Source organism: Salvelinus fontinalis, chromosome 33 (assembly GCF_029448725.1).
Source record: "Salvelinus fontinalis isolate EN_2023a chromosome 33, ASM2944872v1, whole genome shotgun sequence".
Taxonomy (NCBI): Eukaryota; Metazoa; Chordata; class Actinopteri; order Salmoniformes; family Salmonidae; genus Salvelinus; species Salvelinus fontinalis.
This window is the reverse complement of record NC_074697.1, coordinates 28,305,592-28,325,945: the sequence shown is the minus strand read 5'-3', so window position 1 is coordinate 28,325,945 and position 20,354 is coordinate 28,305,592. Positions and strand designations below refer to the sequence as shown.

The following is a 20,354-nucleotide window of genomic DNA, read 5'->3' as shown; positions in this document are numbered from 1 at the left end:
CCCCCGGCCGGTCCTGGCAATAAGACCTCAGAAACCTACCCACATCCTGGTTAACTCTCTCCACCTGCCCGTTACTCTCGGGGTGAAAACCTGAGGTACGGCTGACTGAGACCCCCAGATGTTCCATGAACGCCCTCCAGACACTCGACGTGAACTGGGGACCCCGATCAGACACTATATCCTCAGGCACTCCATAGTGCCGGAAGACGTGTTTAAACAGGGCCTCCGCAGTCTGTAGGGCCGTAGGGAGACCGGGCAAAGGAAGGAGACGACAGGACTTAGAAAAATGATCCACAACGACCAGGATCGTGGTGTTACCCTGTGAAGGAGGAAGATCGGTCAGAAAATCTACGGACAGGTGCGACCACGGCCGTTGTGGAACGGGTAAGGGTTGTAACTTACCTCTGGGCAGGTGCCTAGGAGCCTTACACTGGGCGCACACCGAGCAGGAGGAAACATAAACCCTCACATCCTTAGCCAAAGTGGGCCACCAGTACTTCCCACTAAGACAGCGCACCGTCCGACCGATCCCAGGATGACCAGAGGAGGGTGACGTGTAGATCAGCCGGTCGCAGACAGCAGGCGGAACGTACAGACGCCCAGCTGGACACTGGAGGGGAGCGGGCTCTGCACGTGACGCCCGCACAATGTCCGCGTCCAGCTCCCACACTACCGGCGCCACCAGGCAAGAGGCGGGGAGTATGGGAGTGGGATCCATGAGCCACTCCTCTGTGTCATACAATGCATCTGCCTTAACTGATCTGTAAGAAAAAGTAAACACAAAACGGGTGAAAAACATGGCCCACCTTGCCTGGCGATGGTTCAGTCTCCTCGCCGCCCGGATGTACTCCAGATTGCAATAGTCAGTCCAGATGAGAAAGGGTGTCTAGACCCCTTAAGCCAATGTCTCCACGCCTTCAAGGCCTTAACGACAGCAAACAACTCCCGTACCCCCACATCATAGTTTCGCTCCACCGGGCTGAGCTTCTTCGAGAAGAAGGCACAGGGGCGGAGCTTCGGTGGCGTACCCGAGCGCTGAGAGAGCACAGCTCCTATCCCAGCCTCGGACGCGTCCACCTCCACTATGAACGCCAGAGGGATCCGGATGGGCCAAAATGGGAGCCGAGGTAAACAGAGCCCTCAGGTGACTAAAAGCCCTGTCCGCCTCAGCTGACCACTGCAAGTGCACCGGGCCCCCCTTCAGTAGTGAGGTAATGGGAGCCGCTACCTGACCAAAACCCCGGATAAACCTCCAGTAGTAGTTGGCAAACCCTAAGAATCGCTGCACCTCCTTTACCGTGGTGGGAGTCGGCCAATTACGCAAGGCTGAAATGCGGTCACTCTCCATCTCCACCCCTGAGGTGGAAATGCGATACCCTAGGAAGGAGACAGACTGTTGAAAGAACAAGCACTTCTCAGCCTTGACGTACAGGTCATGCTCCAATAGGCGACCAAGCACCCTGCGCACCAGGGACACATGCTCGGTGCGTGTAGCAGAGTATATCAAAATGTCATCAATATACACCACCACACCCTGCCCGTGCAGGTCCCTGAAAATCTAATCTACAAAGGCTTGGAAGACTGATGGCGCATTCATCAACCCGTATGTTATGACAAGGTACTCATAGTGCCCTGAGGTGGTATTAAAAGCAGTCTTCCAATCGTCTCCCTCTCGGATACGCACCAGGTTGTAAGTGCTCCTGAGATCTAGTTTAGTGAAGAAGCGCGCCCCGTGCATTGACTCTATCGCTGTGCCTATGAGTGGTAGCGGGTAACTATACCTCACTCCCTCCTTCTTCACAAAAAAGAAACTCGAGGAGGCTGGTGAAGTGGAGGACCGAATGTACCCCTGACGCAGGGATTCGGAGACATATGTTTCCATAGCCTCCGTCTCCGCCTGTGAGAGGGGATACACATGACTCCTGGGAAGTGCAGCGTCTACCAGGAGATCTATCGCACAATCGCCCCGTCGATAAGGTGGTAATTGTGTCGCCTTCTTTTTGGAGAAGGCGAGAGCCAATTCGGCATATTCCGGGAGAATGCACGGTGGAGACCTGTTCTGGACTCTCCAACGTAGTAGCACCAACAGAAACCCCTAAACACCTACCTGAGCACTCTCGCGACCACCCCGTGAGAGCCCTCTGTGGCCAAGAAACAGTGGGGTTATGACAAGCTAACCAGGGTAGGCCCAGCACCACGGGAAACGCAGGAGAGTCAATAAGGAAAATACTAATTTTCTCCATGTGACCCCTCTGCGTCACCATGCCCAAAGGAGCAGTGACCTCCCTAATCAACCCTGACCCTAATAGTCGACTATCTAAGGCGTGAACGGGGAAAGGCACATCCACGGGAACAATGAGGATCCCTAAACTATGGGCTAACGCTCTATTCATGAAATTCCCAGCCGCGCCTGAATCGACGAGCGCCTTATGCTGGGAAAACTCAGGAAAGTGACAAACACAAACAGTTGTGCAACAGAGGGCTCTGGGTGAGAATGGTCCCGGCTCACCTGGGGTGACGCCAGAGCGCCCTGCCTGCTGCCTCGCTTCTTAGAGGAACCAACCCGGCACCGACCAGCAGTGTGACTTCTGCGGCCACAGATGGTACACGAGCGGGAACCCCCTCCGGTCTCCCTGCGTACCGCCCCTCCCAGCTCCATGGGTATCGGAGAGGGGGTGCGAGAGGATGGAACCACCAAGACCCTGATCTGAACATCCGCGAGTAGCCAGCAGATTGTCCAGCCTGATGGACAGGTCCACCAGCTGGTCCAATGTGAGGGTGGTGACACTGCAGGCCTGCTCCCGATGGACATCCTCGCACAGACTGCAGCGGTAATGGTCGATCAGGGCCCTGTTGTTCCATCCCGCACCGGCAGCCAGGGTCCTAAACTCCAGTGCGAACTCCTGGGCGTTCCTCGTCTCCTGCCTCAGATGTTAGAGGCGTTCACACGCCGCTCTACCCTCGGGCGGGTTGTCGAAGACTGCCCGGAAACGGCAGGTGAACTCCTCAAACTGGTCCAACGCCACATCTCCCTCTCTCCACATGGTGTTGGCCCACTCCAGGGCTTTCCCGGTGAGGCATGAGACGAGGGCGGACACCCTGTCACGGCCAGATGGAGCCGGGTGGACGGTGGCCAGGGGCCAGGTATAGCTCCAGTTGAAGTAGGAACCCCCTGCATCCCGCAGCCTCTCCGTTGTACTCCTGGGGCAGGGAGAGACGAATCCCATTGGACCCAGGTGGAAAAGGGGCGCTCAGGGGAAACCCCGGTTGTGCTGGTGGAGGCACTGGAAGTACTCCCTGTCTCTCCCAGCGGTCCATTTTCTGGACAACGCGGTCCATGGCGATACCAAGATGGTGAAGTATTGCTGCAAGCTCCTGGACGCTCTCCTCCACCTCTATGGCCGGGGTACCTTGTCCTGCTGACTCCATAAATGGGTCGGTGATTCTGTAATGGGTGCGTGCTGGTGGCAGGGAAGTCAGGCGCAGGAAAGTGAACTTGGTATAAACGGAGCAGTTTAATAAATGCTAAAAAACTCAGAAAAACAATATATACAACATTTGTATAAAAGGATTCAAAACCCGTCATACACCAGAACATGACTTGCACAAAACATACAACAAACAATCACTGACAAAGACATGAGGGGAAACAGAGGGTTAAATACACAACATGTAATTGATGGGATTGAAACGAGGTGTGATGGAAGACAAGACAAAACCAATGGAAAATGAAGAATGGATCAGCGATGGCTAGAAGGTCGGTGACGTCGAACACCGACCGAACAAGGAGAGGGACCAACTTCGGGGGAAGTCGTGACATTCTCTCTACTATTATTCTGACATTTCACATTCTTAAAATAAAGTGGTGATCATAACTGACCTAAAACAGGAAAACTGAGTTTAAATGTATTTGGCTAAGGTGTATGTAAACTTTTCACTTCAACTGTATGTATATATATATATATATATATATATATATATACAGTTGAAGTGAAAAGTTTACATATATACATACAGTTGAAGTGAAAAGTTTACATACACCTTAGCCAAATACATTTAAACTCTAAATAGATGGAGTTTTTGACTGCTTAGCGACATCACCAGGGGGTAAATTAGTTGATAGACCAATAAGAAAGAGAGTTCCAAAATTGTCTGCGAATAACAGTTTGTTTTCAGTTTTCCCCTCCCCACTCAGAACACTCCCAGAGTCCTAGCTTAGTTCTTGCTTGAGAAATGTCTCTTTGCTAAGAATCTATTTTTGTTTATTTTTGTCCTTTTAAATTGGAAACAATCACAGTAAGGTACTAAATTGTAACCCAGAAAAGATTTGATATTGAGATGAAAACAGAATTTTTTGTGACGCTTGCATTCAACTAATTGCCTCTCCCCTACCTTTTGGAGAGCAATTGTATGAGTTTAAAAGAATAGAATTTCCCAATTTATTTGAGCATGGCTCATTATTTGAATTATTTATTTCATACAGTCATTTTTGCTCAACTTTATCAAGGTTTTATCAACTTTATCAAACTTTATCAAAGAATTTCAGACCCTACCGTGTAAAATGTTTTGATAAAATGTTTTCTGATTATGTTCCCGCCTCCCAAAAGACTTAACTCTCCACCAAAAATGTTTGAATACATAATCATTGATTGCTTTTACTCAAAATGTGTTACTTAAGGAATAGCACTGAATAACTAGAATCACTGTTTTGTGATTATAAAATAAATGTACCATCATTTGTTCTAGACACCTGCTACCCTAGCAGAGGAGTGTTACATAGTGACTCATATTCATCACAGTGTGTGTTTGAAGCTGCTTTTTGGATCAAGGTCAGAGAATTACTGGCCAGTTTAAATTAAATTAATTGTAAGCAGTTTTGGGAGTTCAACTGTAGTTTCGATAAAGATTTTAATACTTTAACATCTGATGTTGTAAGAGATAAGTTTATCTAAATTTAACTTACCCAACATGAGATCCCCAACTATACTTTTTAAAAATGTCTGTGTGAAATAACTATGTGAAATGTACTTTAACTGCATAGTGTTGGAGCCTATTGCCAACCCATGTCCACTGTGGATGGTAGTGCAGCATTTTGAATTATACCCCTGTGTTATCAGTATTACTGTGACATACCCAGCACTTCAATAGTTTTGTATTTTCAGCAGATTCCCTAAAACACAAAACTCATTCCCTGTGATTGGTTGTGGCTCAGCATGCTATAGTGTGCCTCGAGGCCGTTTGTTCGCCTGGTTTCCAACGCACAAACTTAACTTTCCTGCCATCCTGGGCAATGTCAGGCTCCGGAGTGCTTTGACAACCCCCCTGTAATATTGGAATTTCTGACTTTTTTCCAAAAAGGATAATAAAGGTAGGTTATTACTTACCTAAAATGTTATGTCATGTGTGCTTTGACATAATCTAGGTGACTTAAAGTTAATATTTCTTCATAGAAAGGACAGAAGAGAGGACAGAAGAGAAACAGATCAGTCATGTCAGGTTAAATCCAGTGTATCAAAGCTAAAACGATTTAATGGCCATTTGAAAATACCTTGCTCTAACAAACTGTCTAAATGCAGCAGGCCTATGGTAAAACAAGTGGAATATGAATGTGTACCCTGAAAGATTATTCTTTGGAAAATGTAATTGGTTCAGACCCTTTCAACTATTCAAAGCATGCAATGTTGTGTTACTCTATGCTGTATTCACCAGCCATGAGATGGTAGTGTATAGAGAGGCTTCAGTGTCCCAGCCAGTTGTGCTGTAGGCTAACTGTCTTCACCTCCTGTGCTTGGCAGGATGTACAGCTTCATGGGCGGAGGGTTGTACTGCTCTGGAGTCGGCTCAGCTCATTTTTGAGCAGGTTTAGTTGGGAATAAATCACCACATTTCAATATTTGGTGCAATATATTGAATATTGTGTAATAAGTAAATGTTAAGTGATGTCACATTTGAGTAAAGTGTGAAATGTAATTCAGTAGTAGACAGGAATGGTAGTAATGCTTATTGGGTAAGTACCTGTACTGTGTATCAGCCTTGTCATCTCTGTGCCCTCTCTGTCACCAGTGTACTGGGATGCCACCCGTGCATTCACGATCCTCTCCCTGCTGGCCTGCTTCATTGGCATTGTGATCAGCGTCATGGCTGTCATACGCTCCTCCTCCTCCTTCAGTGGGTTTGACAAGACGTTTGCTGCCGGCATCCTCTTCTTTATCTAACCACTAGGCAGGTAGCCAAGTGGTTAGAGTGTTGGATTAGTGACTGAAAGGTTGCAAGATCGAATCCCTGAACTGACAAGGTAAAAATCTGTCGTTCTGCCCGAGCAAGGCAGTTAACCCACTCTTCCTAGGCCTAATTAGAATTTGTTCTTAACTGATTTGAATATATATTTTGGCAGCAGCCTCTATGTTAGTGATGGTTTAACAGTCTGATGGCCTTGAGATAGAAGCTGTTTTTCAGTCTCTCGGTCATAGCTTTGATGCACCTGTGCTGACCTTGCCTTCTGGATGATAGCGGGGTGAACAGGCAGTGGCTCGGGTGGTTGTTGTCCTTGATCTTTTTGGCCTTCCTGTGACATCGGGTGATATAGGTGTCCTGTAGGGTGCCATTTGAGATGGCTCTGTCCAACACGATTCATTTGAATTATTTTTTCTTCACATAAATAATCCAGTGGACAGTATATCCATGAAATGAATTGTAATCTCTTCCAATTTTCTTTTACATGTGTGCCTATAGGATGCATGAATGCCCGAGAAACGCCAACTGCCGCTAATTTTATATAAAATTTTTAAAAAACACAGCTGAGACCGGGGTTTACGCACCTACGTCATTTCCTGTTTACCTTACCTCTACTGAATAAGCGTTAATTAAATTGTCTGTGTCTTCTTTCTATGGAGTGGTATTCATCTGTCCGATAAGAATATACACCACAGTTATGATTATGTTCAGTTATAAGTTAGAAAATGTCTTTAATGCTACATTGTGTAACTTTTTTGGGTGACCCGACAAATTCATAAAAATGTGAGTTATAGATCAGTCACTCATTAAAAGCAAATCTAAGTGGTAAATGTTCTATTTGCACCCTTCCTATGCTTCCCATTCTTAAGTTAAATTTTTGCATCTTTTACATTTCAGTTTTGTACACCAGCTTTAAACAGCTGAATATACAATATTTTGGGTTATGTAAATATATTTCAGCTGTTTAGATGGTACAATGATTCTCTCTATACACTATGTGCTTTTTTTTGTAACAACTGAAATAAGGCAAACTATTGTAATTTTAGCAACCAGTTAATGGCAAGTGATTTCTGCATAGCACAGCTTTAACATCTATATGATAAACCCTGATGGTCATCAAGACTGTCATAGGTGTCAAAATTAAAGGAGGATCTGGAAGTGTGAATTCAAGATATTCTTTATTTTTTAATAGTTTTTTTGCCAACAGTGCAGTGCAAAGGCAAAAACATTTTGCAGTCACAGAATTCCACTTGTGAAAAACATGCTCTGTATACAGTAGTAACCATTCACTGGTTGAACTGAAAATGTTTAACAATAGGTAGAACAGTGCCCATGAAAAAGATTAAATCCATTGGTTGCTTTCAGCATAAAAAGATTAATGACCAAAACAAACAAAAGTAGTCAATGCAGATTGTGAAAATAAAGGTTCAGCCCATTCCAAGCTATAGAATGTGGACCATTATTTAGCCATATCCAATCAGGAGTAAAAGTATACTCAATGGTTTAGTCAACTTCCTCAATGGTTGGTCCAGAGGATCCACCTCCTCCGGGTGTGGAACCACCAGCCCCTGGCATCCCTCCTGGCATCCCCCCGGGCATGCCCCCTGCACCCTGGTACAGCTTGGTGATGATTGGGTTACACACCTTCTCCAGCTCCTTCTGGTGGTGCTCAAACTCCTCCTTTTCTGCAGACTACAAGGAGAGAGAAAGATAGACATTAGTGCTCCAACCTCCTTGTTGAACCACCAGACATTTGTATAATCAAATTACAATGAGGGACTCAGAGCGCAATACTTGATTTTAAATATGAACGTTAACCCACTCCATTCTGGTTGAAAGACCCAGAGCCAGCACTGTACCTGGTTCTTATCCAGCCAGCTGATGACCTCATTGCACTTGTCCATGATCTTCTGTTTGTCCTCGTCACTGAGCTTGCCCTTGAGCTTCTCGTCCTCCACGGTGGACTTCATGTTAAAGGCGTACGACTCCAGGCCGTTTTTGGACGCCACCTTGTCCCTCTGGACGTCATCCGCAGCTTTGTACTGCTCAGCCTCCTGGACCATGCGCTCTATGTCCTCCTTACTCAGACGACCTATGGAGAGAGGGATAGACATTGAGATGGAGGCTTTGTTAAAGCATTGTTGGAGAGAACATCCCTATTTAAAATTGTGTGCATACCTTACAATGGCATAGTGTTTAAAGCTACATTCTGGGATTTGGATGTTCAAGAATTAAAGGGTAAATATCAACAATTGAATTGCCATGAACAGATACCCAGATCCCAGACTATAGATTTACAAGGCAATCTGTGATTGGTTCATCCATGTTTGGACTTTTGAATATACATCTACACACACCTAGTCATTCAAGGGTTATTCTTTATTTGGACTATTTTCTACATTGTAAAGTAATAGTGAAGACATCAAACTATGAAATAACACATATGGAATCATGTAGTAACCAAAAATGTTAAACAAATATATATTTTATATTTGAGATTCTTCAAGGTAGCTTCAAATTCTAGTCCAACAGTAGTACCCCGTCGGAACCAAAAATAATATTCAGATATTACACGTTTCTAATTTTGTCAGAAAGTCATTTTCATTTAAGTTGAAGTGTACTGTTAGCGAGCTAGCTAATGTTAACTGGCTCCCTAGCGAACTTTACGTGCATGATCTTTGTAGTAATATTATTCATACCGCAGACCAATTTGCTTGCTAGTTATAGACTAATGTTAGCTAGCTAACATTGAACCTGGTTTTTGTTGCCTGCAGATCCATGCAGGGTAGTAACGTCATGAGCTGGGATTATGGATCATTGTTTAGCTAGCTACATGTCTTAAAAGTTAATGATGTCACTGCGACAACTGTTGATAGACGTTGTTGGTAAATTCAGAGCGCAGAATAACTGACAAATTTACAAACGCTCAACAGCCATTGAATATGGCCCATGTCAGTAAACATTGGGAAAAAAGCGCAATTAAATTGTTGCCAGCAGCAGTTGCAGTCACTTACGATCTGGATAACATAAAACAGCCCAACCAGCTCTGCTAGGACAAGTAAAATGGTCAGAGTGAGCTGTTCTCTCATTTGTGTCTGGAAGTCGCTAGCAAGCTAGCCAACGTTAGCCAGTTAGCTAGGGTGCTTGACTGCTGTTAGGACAGAATGCTTGGATCTACCCTACTCCTCAGCCTCACATGCAAATTCTTAAAGAGATGGGTGGGGCTAAAGCTTAAGAGGCTGTGAACGATGCTGAATAGGTGTAGACAAAGAGGGGCTCTCCAGTAGATGCACCAAAACATTCCAAGACTATTTTCTCTCTAAGTTTATTTGTTCCTCAACTGTAGCATATGATATACCATTTTCCAGCTCAGTCTCCACTTTGATCCAAAGTAAAAAATGATTGAACATTTTGCTACATAAGACCGGATTGAGTCGGTCACATATAAGCTAGTTTAATTAACTCCTTTGTTTGTAAACAATATAATTGTAAACAAACACTGTTCAGCCTCAAAACATGGTTAAAACTAGAATTTTGATATCATGGATGATCAGTCCTTGCATCTATAGCTAGGTCTATAAATTTGAGAGTGGGTACATTTCTCCAGCCCCATCCCTCAACTTTTCCCCCAAAACAGTGGCGGGTGGGTGCTATTTTATTGTTTGAAAATCAGATTTGTCCTTCAACTGTAACTACTACTAAGTCTACCTTTGTCATTGGTGATGGTGATCTTATTCTCCTTGCCAGTGCTTTTGTCAGAGGCGGACACGTTCATGATGCCGTTGGCGTCGATGTCAAAGGTGACCTCTATCTGAGGCACACCCCGGGGGGCTGGTGGGATCCCACACAGCTCAAACTTCCCCAGTAGGTTGTTGTCTTTGGTCATCGCTCTTTCCCCCTCATACACCTGACAGGACACAAACACACACTCAGGTCAACACTCATGTGGATACATTCAAATTCTCATCTCGAGTTTAAATGTAAACACTAACAAATAAATGAGTGTGTGGGTCAATATTGACTCCGATCCAAATTCAACTTAAATATCAACTGGAGTATATGCTAACATTTTGACACTGATGGACACAATCCATTGAGGTACCTAGGAATGAGTCATAGTACATTCCGCTCACCTGAATGAGCACCCCAGGCTGGTTGTCTGAGTATGTGGTGAAGGTTTGCGTCTGCTTGGTGGGGATGGTGGTGTTCCTCTTGATGAGCACAGTCATGACCCCTCCGGCCGTCTCAATGCCCAGGGACAGAGGTGTGACGTCCAGCAGCAGCAGGTCCTGCACGTTCTCAGACTTGTCTCCGGACAAGATGGCCGCCTGGACAGCTGTCAACAGACACAAGGTCATCACTCATTCTTAAACAAACCATCAAAGAATTTACAATGTCCTTTCCATATTAGTCTCCACCCGGCACAGCCAGAAAAGGACTGGCCCACCCCTCATAGACTGGTTCCTCTCTAGGTTTCTTCCTAGGTTTTGGCCTTTCTAGGGAGTTTTTCCTAGCCACCGTGCTTCTACACCTGCATTGCATGCTGTTTGGGGATTTAGGCTGGGTTTCTGTACAGCACTTTGAGATATCAGCTGATGTAAGAAGGGCTATATAAATACATTTGATTTGATTAGGGCTTCTCTGGATGAAGGTTAGAAATGGTAGAACAGAAAAAGGCAGTTGTGACAAGAAGGTTTACTGGGCAAAGCTTTAGATAAAAGAGGGAGCTCGAAAAATAAAGAGCCTCACCTGCACCATAGGCGACAGCCTCGTCAGGGTTGATGCTCTTGTTGAGCTCCTTCCCGTTGAATAAGTCCTGCAGCAACTTCTGGATCTTGGGGATGCGCGTGGAGCCTCCCACCAGGACAATGTCGTGGACCTGGGCTTTGTCCATCTTGGCGTCCCTAAGAGACTTCTCAACAGGGTCCAGGGTGCCTCTGAACAGGTCAGCGTTCAGCTCCTCAAAGCGAGCCCTGGTGATGGAGGTGTAGAAGTCGACACCCTCATACAGAGAGTCGATCTCGATGCTGGCCTGGGTGCTGGAGGAGAGGGTGCGCTTGGCACGCTCACAGGCAGTGCGCAGACGACGCACGGCCCTCTTGTTGTCGCTGATGTCCTTCTTGTATTTGCGCTTGAATTCTGAGATGAAGTGGTTGACCATGCGGTTGTCGAAGTCCTCTCCTCCAAGATGGGTGTCTCCGGCAGTGGACTTCACCTCAAAGATCCCGTCTTCGATGGTCAGGATGGACACATCAAACGTACCACCGCCCAGGTCAAAGATTAGGACATTTCTCTCCATTCCCACCTAAAAACATTTTTTTGGTGAGTTAAATTATTTTTAGGGTGAAATTTGTCTCTCAAAACACATGGTCAATGGGCCTCAGGTACGCATTACAGTTCTGGGTTCTAAGTACTGTTAGTGTTGATAAATATACATAAATTAACCTTCTTGTCCAGGCCATAGGCGATAGCAGCAGCGGTTGGCTCATTGATGATGCGGAGTACGTTGAGACCTGAGATAGTCCCTGCGTCTTTGGTGGCCTGGCGCTGAGAGTCGTTGAAGTAAGCTGGCACAGTGACCACTGCATTGGTTATAGTCTGCAGGAGGAAATATTTACAACTAAGTGAACAGACAAGACAGTCTTCATTTTTGAAAGTCAACTCTACAGTGTGAGAAAAATGCATTTATATTTTGTTAAACCATTCAGTAACACCCAAAAGACCATAACATGCGTTGCTATGAAGACAGAGTGATAGGACTGTTGTGATGCTCACCTTGCCCAGGTAGGCCTCTGCAATCTCCTTCATCTTGACCAGCACCATGGAGGAGATCTCCTCTGGGTAGAAGGCCTTGGTCTCTCCCTTGTACTCCACTTGGACCTTGGGCCGTGTCGAGTCGTTGATCACTGTAAACGGCCAGTGTTTCATGTCTGCCTGGACAACACTGTCGTCAAACTTCCGCCCAATCAGCCGCTTCGCATCTGGATAAAGATAAGGGGGTAAACAGGAGTTAATGCCACACGTACATCTTACATACCGTAAATGGTATTCGATCAATTTCTCCAAGTGAATTTCTTACCAAACACTGTGTTTGTGGGGTTCATGGCCACTTGGTTCTTGGCGGCGTCCCCAATTAGCCTTTCTGTGTCTGTGAAGGCGACGTAGCTGGGTGTGGTCCTATTGCCCTGGTCGTTGGCAATGATCTCCACTTTGCCATGCTGGAACACACCCACACATGAGTAGGTGGTGCCCAGGTCAATGCCAACTGCTGGTCCTTTTGACATGGCGTCTGAAAATGAAGAGTGATTTCATTAAAACAAACTGTGTGGTGGCAAAGTAGAGATTTTTTAAGAGATCTAGGTATGAACTCATTGACCCAGGTAAGTGATCCTGGGGGTAGACTCTAGGGGTCAACTCTGTACAACTGGTCAAGTTGGGTCTATTTTGGTATAGGCCTGTGACACATGATGCTATTTTCAGAAAAGTTCATACAATAGTAGCCTATTGTGTCATTGAAAGACCCCGGGACCACCTGTTCAAAAAGGAGTATCGCATTATTGGATACTCACACTGCTCTCAAGGCAGATCTGCTGGTTTTTACTAGCGGAAGTGACTTTTCATAGCAGGTTTATGAGAACTTAAGCAGCAGGTTAGGATAATTAATGTGGCATGTTAGGAGAATTAATCTGTAATGTTAGGATAATTAGATTAAGGTTAGGAAAAGGGTTAGAAATTGCTAAAATTGTCCCAACCCCACAAATCTAGATACAAACAGGTCTGCCCTGAGAACAGTCTTAGTTTCCACTAATGCTATTCTGCATTCAAAAAAAGACTCATCCCTGTCTTGACCTTAAATTTAACAGCTGTCTTTCAACCAGACATTCTTCAAAGCATTTCGTCTCGATACAGACAGTTATTTTAGTAGCAGGTTAGAAGAGCCTGCTATGACAAAGTAACTTCGGTATCGAAGCAGCGTGAAGAGTGTTTCTCTAGTTACAGGTTGGGAGTAGGCAGGGGGGTAAAGAAGACGTGCTTTATTACAGCATTTTACATTTTAGTCATTAACAGACACTCTTATCCAGAGCGATTGAGAGTTAGTGCATTCACAGGCATAGAAAGTACATTTTTCCTCAAAGTAGCTATCGTCAGTTTAATGTCCGCCTGTTTTAACTGAATAGCTAAAGTAACTCCATGCTTAACACTTTAACCAAATGAACACGATAGAACAAATCCTGGAAGCGATTCCTCACTTTCACCTACTAAAATACAAAACAAACATTTTCCCGAGAGTTGTGTCACTGAGGGCACGCCCCTGCCCTGCGGCGGGTGTGTTGGGAAATTGCTAGAACATTCCGTTCAGCTTCATCACCATCCAACTCACGTAGGCTAGACTTGATAGGCTTGCCATTAAAATAAGTTTCACACCCAATTATTTAAACTCGAACATATGTTACATCGAAAAAGTAAACCAATTGTTCAACTGAATAGGTTAATGTTGGAAGGCAAGCCTTCTTCAGTTAGCCTAACAAGAGAGCGTCCCTTTAAACTGCAAGCAAACTGAAACTGCCATATCCGATGACGCAAACGTTGAAAATATTTTTGCATTCAAAAATAATGTAGCCATTTTCAATTAGAGTCTGGGTTTACAGGAGATGTTGAATATGAAACCCAACCGTAGGTAACGTTTCCTGTGAATCCATATTATGCCTAATATAGCCACTTATTGCTTGCTGTTTCAGTATTGCTTCAAGTTTGTTAGCCTGACTTACTGTTTTTCCATCTCCAACAATTGTAATGCTGATATTCAACCTCCATTTCAAAATGCTTACCTTATTAAAGATTAGAAATCAGCCAGAAAATGTAGCTTCACCCTGAAGATTACAGAAGGTTTTCCGCCTCTACAATATTCTCGGAGAAAGTAGGCGGGCTGGTGATTTCTGAGGAATATAAAGATTTCCGCAGAACAGTCTAGAACTGAGCGATGTAGCCAATCAAGTCAAGCTTCTTGTGCCACAGGGAGGGGCAGTTAATTGAATGCAAGTGTCACAAAACAAAAGTGATGATGATGTCCTAGGCAGGCCAAAACTCCATCCCACCTAAACAATTTCACAGTATTATTCCAACCTAATTTTTTTTTTTTTTTTTTACCTTTATTTAACTAGGCAAGTCAGTTAAAAACGAATTATTATTTACAATGATGGCCTACTAAAGCATCAGCTACTCTTCCTGGGGTCCAGCAAAATTAAAGCAGTTATAAACAACTGAAAACATTACATTTCACAACAGATTTCACAACACATTAAGGGTGCGTTCATAAATTCACTCTGGCTGTCTACTCCGTTTTCAGAGCACTCTTGTCTGAGAGTGCTAGTGTTCAGAATAACTGATTAATTTATGAACGCTCAACACCTGTTGAATATGGCCGGTGTCAGTAAACATCGGCAAAAAACGCGTAATTAAACTAACATCGGCAAAAAACGCGTAATTAAATTCTTGCGAGCAGCACAGTTACAGTCACCAACGCTCTGGGGGAAAAATGGAAACAGCCAAACCAGCTTTGCTAGGTTAAGTAAAATGGTCAGAGTGAGTTGTTCTCTCATTTGTGTCTGGAAGTACTGTAGCTAGCAAGCTAGCCAACGTTAGCCAGTTAGCTTGGGTTCTTGACTGCTGTTGTGAGGTCAGAACTCTCGGATCAACCCTACTCCTCCGCCAGAGCATCCAGTATGCGGTCTGAACGCTCGGATAGAAACGCTCGGAGGACACTCTGGCACTCCAGAGTGAATTTACGAACATATGCCCTCCGGCCACTACTCTATTATTACATATCTACAACACAAAATACATGTGTACATGTGTGTATAGTGCGTATGTTATCATGTGTGTGTCTCTTCACAGTCCCCACTGTTCCATAATATGTATTTGTATCTCTTTTTTAAATCAGAGTTTACTGCTTGCATGAGTTACTTGTTGTGACATAGTTGAATGTAGTCATGGCTCAAGGTAGTTCTGTGAGCCTCCCATAGTCTGTTCTGGACTTAGGGACTGTGAAAAGACCTCTGTTGGCATGTCTTGTGGTATGGATGGGTGTCTAAGCTGTGTGCTAGTAGTTTAAACAGATGCATTCAACATGTCAATCTCTCCACTTACTTTGAGCCAGGAGAGATCGACATGCATATTATTGTTAGCTCTTCTTGTACATTTAAAGGCCAGCCGGGCTGCCCTGTTCTGGGCCAATTGTAATTGTCCTAAGTCCCCTTTTGTGACAAAACTTGGGCCTGTAGGACCTGCCTTGTTGATAGAGATGTTAGAAGGCAGAGCAGCGCTTTATTATGGACAGACCTCTCCCCATTTTTCGACAACTGTTGTATATGTTTAGACCATAATAGTTTACAATCCAGGGTTACTTCAAGCAGTTTAGTCTCCTCAACTTGCTCAATTTCCAAATGATCCATTACAAGATTTAGTTGAGGTTTAGTGAATGATTTTTCCCAAATACAATGCTTTTCGTTTTTGAAATATTTAGGACTAACCTATTTATTTGAAGTTACACTACCGGTCAAAAGTTTTAGAACACCTACTCATTCAAGAGTTTTTCTTTATTTTTACTATTTTCTACATTGTAGAATAATAGTGAAGACATTAAACTATGAAATAACACATATGCAATCATGTAGTAACCAAAAAAGTGTTAAACAAATCAAAATATACATTTATATTTGAGATTCTTCAAATAGCCACGATTGCCTTGATGACAGCTTTGCACACTCTTGGCATTCTCTCAACCAGCTTCATGAGATAGTCACCTGGAATGCATTTCAATTAACAATTGTGCCTTCTAAAAAGTTAATTTGTGAAATGTATTTCCTTCTTAATGCGTTTGAGCCAATCAGTTGTGTTGTGACAAGGTAGGGGGTATACAGAAGATAGCCCTATTTGGTAAAAGACCAAGTCCATATTATGGTAAGAACAGCTCAAATAAGCAAAGAGAAACGACAGCCAATCATTACTTTAAGACATGAAGGTCAGTCAATATGAAACATTTCAAGAACTTTGAAAGTCTCTTCAAGTGCATTCGCAAAAACCATCAAGAGCTATGATTAAACTGGCTCTCATGAGGACCGCCACAGGAATGGAAGACCCAGAGTTGCCTCTGCTGCAGAGTATAAGCCTCGGAAATTCCAGCCCAAATAAATGCTTCACAGAATTCAAGTAACAGACACATCTGTGTGAATCAGGCTGTGTGAATCAGGCCATCATGGTTGAATTTCTGCAAAGAAACCACTACTGCCGTGGTGAGGTCAGAACTCTCGGATCAACCCTACTCCTCCGCCAGAGCATCCAGTATGCGCAAATAATAAGAAGACACAAATAATAAGATGAGACTTCCTTGGGCCAAGAAACACGAGCAATGGACAGTGGAAATCTGTCCTTTGGTCTGGAGTCCAAATTTGAGATATTTGGTTCCAACAGCTGTGTCATTGTGAGACGTGATGTGGGTGAACGGATGATCTCCGCATGTGTTTTATCCACCGTAAAGCATGGAGGAGGAGGTGTTATGGTGTGGTGGTGCTTTGCTGGTGACAATGTCAGAGATTTATTTAGAATTCAAGGCATACTTAACCAGCATGGCTACCACAGCATTCTGCAGCAGTAAGCCGACCCATCTGGTTTGGGCTTAGTGGGACTCTCATTTGTTTTTCAACAGGACGATGACCCAACACACCTCCAGGCGGTGTAAGGGCTATTTTACCAAGAAGGAGAGTGATGGAGTGCTGCATCAGATGACCTGCCCTCCACAGTCTCCCGACCTCAACCAAATTGAGATGGTTTGGCATGAGTTGGACCGCAGAGTGAAGGAAAAGCAGCCAACAAGTGCTCAGCATATGTGGGAACTCCTTCAAGACTGTTGGAAAAGCATTCCAGACGAAGCTGGTTGAGAGAATGCCAAGAGTGAGAGAATGCCCTTGAATGAGTAGGTGTTCTAAAACCTTTGACCGGTAGTGCATGCTCGACCCGCTCAGGTTTCCACCACAAGCACAAAAAAAATTGCCCAAAACAATAAAACCATCTCACCTGCTTTTACACTATGATTTGACACTGGTTTTCATCCAACCTTTTAATGTTTTCATCCAACCTTTCAAAACAGCATTTCTCTGTCAACTTTCCAAATGTTGACAAAACAAAATACGCTAGACCAGGTGGATCTTTTTATGTGGTAAAATTAATTACACGAAAAATGTTGGTGGACACGCTTTTATGAGCAAATATTGATATAGGCCAATAACCATTATATCAAAGTAAATTTGGAGTCACGTGATGACATGTTGTGTGGTCCTCCCACTACGACTCCTCAGGAAAGCATACAGTTTATGAAGTTAAAGATTAAATAAATGATGATGAACTTCACAGGGTTGGGAAAGTGCAACGTGATGAGCTTTATTCTCCTTTCCAATAAATATCGATGGTCTTATTCTGGTTACATGATAATCTATGCTTGGCAAATACAAATAAACTCGCTATTTTGTCCATAATAATCTCATAATGTAAACTATACAACCGCAGATAGTACTGTTGGCTAGAGCGCCCCTAACAATACCCGAGCGGGCACACTCGCTATATAACCCAACATTTGTTGTGAGAAAACCATCAGTAGAGTTGAAAATGCGATGGAAACCCATTTAACTTGTCGTTTTTTATTCGGTACATTGGAATTTAACCGCAAAATGTTATTTTTATGTGCACTACGTCATCACGCACAACCTTTTAGTAAATTTGATGGAAACACACATCTTTGGTGCGAAAATCAGCATATTGTTTTTATGCGGATTTTTGAATATTCGCATGAAAATCTGTCACTAATTGGATGGAAACCTACCTACTGAGATAAATATTAAAAAAGAGTTCAGTTCACATAACAGGGCTGAACTTGTGGGACAGGTTGTTGTTTTTTTGCCAAAATATTAATAATAATCTTCAGAAATGACATTTTTCGAAGCAACAAAATAACGAGGGTTTTACAATGATGGTGAAAACTTGGAGAAATGTTGGGCTTAAGTGGGTGAAAAGCATGTCAAAATGCATGTAAAAATGCTGAATTGTTGCACTTTAGCAAGTCTTTGTTCGGAGTTATTTAATTTTTCATGCAATGTGTTCTATATTAAAGGGTATTATTTGTACACAATTTCTACTTAAAATATCAAAGTGACGCAAAATGCACTCATTTCGTGGAATGACCTCTCATGGTCTTTCACTTTAGTTGTTTAATTTATACTGTCAGCAAAGAGCATAGGCCTACCATGTAATTGTAATATGCATTGCATTTTGCATATCAACAACATAATGTGAGTCTGGTTTTATATAATTAATGACACTAAACTGAAGAAATTATATTTATCGTTATTCTACTGTTCGAAAGGTCAAGTGTCATATCATGAAAAAGGAACAGAGACAAGTCAAAACATGCAAACAGTCCCCTGTTGCTATGTGGGGTTTGTTTGTCCATTGCTCATGTTGTTTGTGCTTAGATGGAATGGAATAGGGAAACTAGAGTACACGAGATGAGAGCAGAGAACACGTTTGTCTCCTCTCCTACCATCTGACTCATACCCCTGAGAGAGAGAGAGAGAGTAAGAGAGAATGAGAGAGAGAGAAATAAGTTTGGGATTTAGCTAAAGAGGGTGCCTCACTGAACAATTGCTGCCGTCTGGCCTGGAGCAGGTTGATAGAGAAAGCCTGCACAGAAAGAAGAAATAGCTGCAGGGTGGAGTGCCATTATCAGAGATCCCTTCAGATTATAGATGAAAAATAATGAAAGACATATGTCAGATACATGGTGGCAATCCTATAAATGTGTTGTTTGTTTATGGTTCTTATGTAATGGTAAAAACATCTCTAGGCCTACAGTAAACAACACCAATGGCATGCCTTGGAGAAAAATAGATATACATATAGTAAACAAAGGCAAAATCCAAACAGACATTTATCATTGGATACCTCAAGAGTAATCTAACATGGGTCTTTATTGGGCTGTCCTCATACAGGCTATTGTAGTGCTGTCTCTGGTGGATCCAGGGAAGTTAGAAGTCCCTTTCATGTTGGGGTGCCACACAAAAGACCCTGGCTCTCTCTCTTCAATAGGTGTGTCTTTTATTCCTGGACAGGGAATATATATTCTGGTTAGTGCCAGTTTGCTCTGTTCTGTGAAGGGAGTAGTACACAGCGTTGTATGAGATCTTCAGTTTTTTGTCAATTTCTCGCATGGAATAGCCTTCATTTCTCAGAACAAGAATAGACTAACGAGTTTCAGAAGAAAGTTATTTGTTTCTGGTTATTTTGATCCTGTAATCAAACCCACAAATGCTGATGCTCCAGATACTCAACTAGTCTAAAGATGGCCAGTTTTATTGCTTCTTTAATCAGAACAACAGTTTTCAGCTGTGCTAACATAATTGCAAAATGATTTTCTAATGATCAATTAGCCTTTAAAATGATAAACTTGGATTAGCTAACACAATGTGCCATTGGAACACAGGAGTGATGGTTGCTGATAATGGGCCTCCTTTCACCTATGTAGATATTCCATTACAAATCAGCCGTTTCCAGCTACAATAGTCATTTACAACATTAACAATGTCTACACTGTATTTCTGATCAATTTTATGTTATTTTAATGGACAAAAAAATGTTATTTTCTTTTAAAAACAAGGACATTTCTAAGTGACCCCAAACTTTTGAACGGTAGTGTACTTGAATTGAATGTGCTTGTTACATTATGCCCGAGACTATTCATTATGTAGTCTTTACATAACACCACTAAAGGCTATTAACACCTTAATAATAACACCTTCCATCCAACCTACCATCACGGCTCTCTTTCCCATGGACAGTATGTGCTTGGTGTGGACTTGATTGTAACTCAATTGAGACAGACATAAAATTACATGAATTATGTCATCAAGTTGTTCCTCGAGCACTGAGCTCATCCTGTGGCTCTATATCAGATCCAGAACTCTGTTGAAGTCAATTGGCTTTAATCAGCACAAAAATCATACAATTACTGTCAGAGGATATGTAATGAAATTGTCTGACTTTAAAGTCCATTCGTGTACTTTTTTTCACCA

The 20,354-nt window shown here is 43.2% G+C and overlaps 1 protein-coding gene across 1 annotated transcript; it reads right to left on the bottom strand.

The window, feature by feature from the left end:
• Positions 1–7,395: 7,395 nt before the first annotated feature.
• Positions 7,396–14,227, bottom strand: LOC129831945 (heat shock cognate 70 kDa protein-like). The gene is made up of 9 exons (XM_055895585.1): positions 14,064–14,227; positions 12,314–12,523; positions 12,010–12,215; positions 11,680–11,832; positions 10,984–11,539; positions 10,368–10,570; positions 9,943–10,141; positions 8,094–8,326; positions 7,396–7,926 (listed from the first exon to the last, which is right to left on the bottom strand). Exons 2-9 carry the CDS (start codon positions 12,516–12,518, stop codon positions 7,738–7,740), a joined length of 1,944 nt encoding a protein of 647 aa, XP_055751560.1. The 5' UTR covers positions 12,519–12,523; positions 14,064–14,227; the 3' UTR covers positions 7,396–7,737.
• Positions 14,228–20,354: the final 6,127 nt, after the last annotated feature.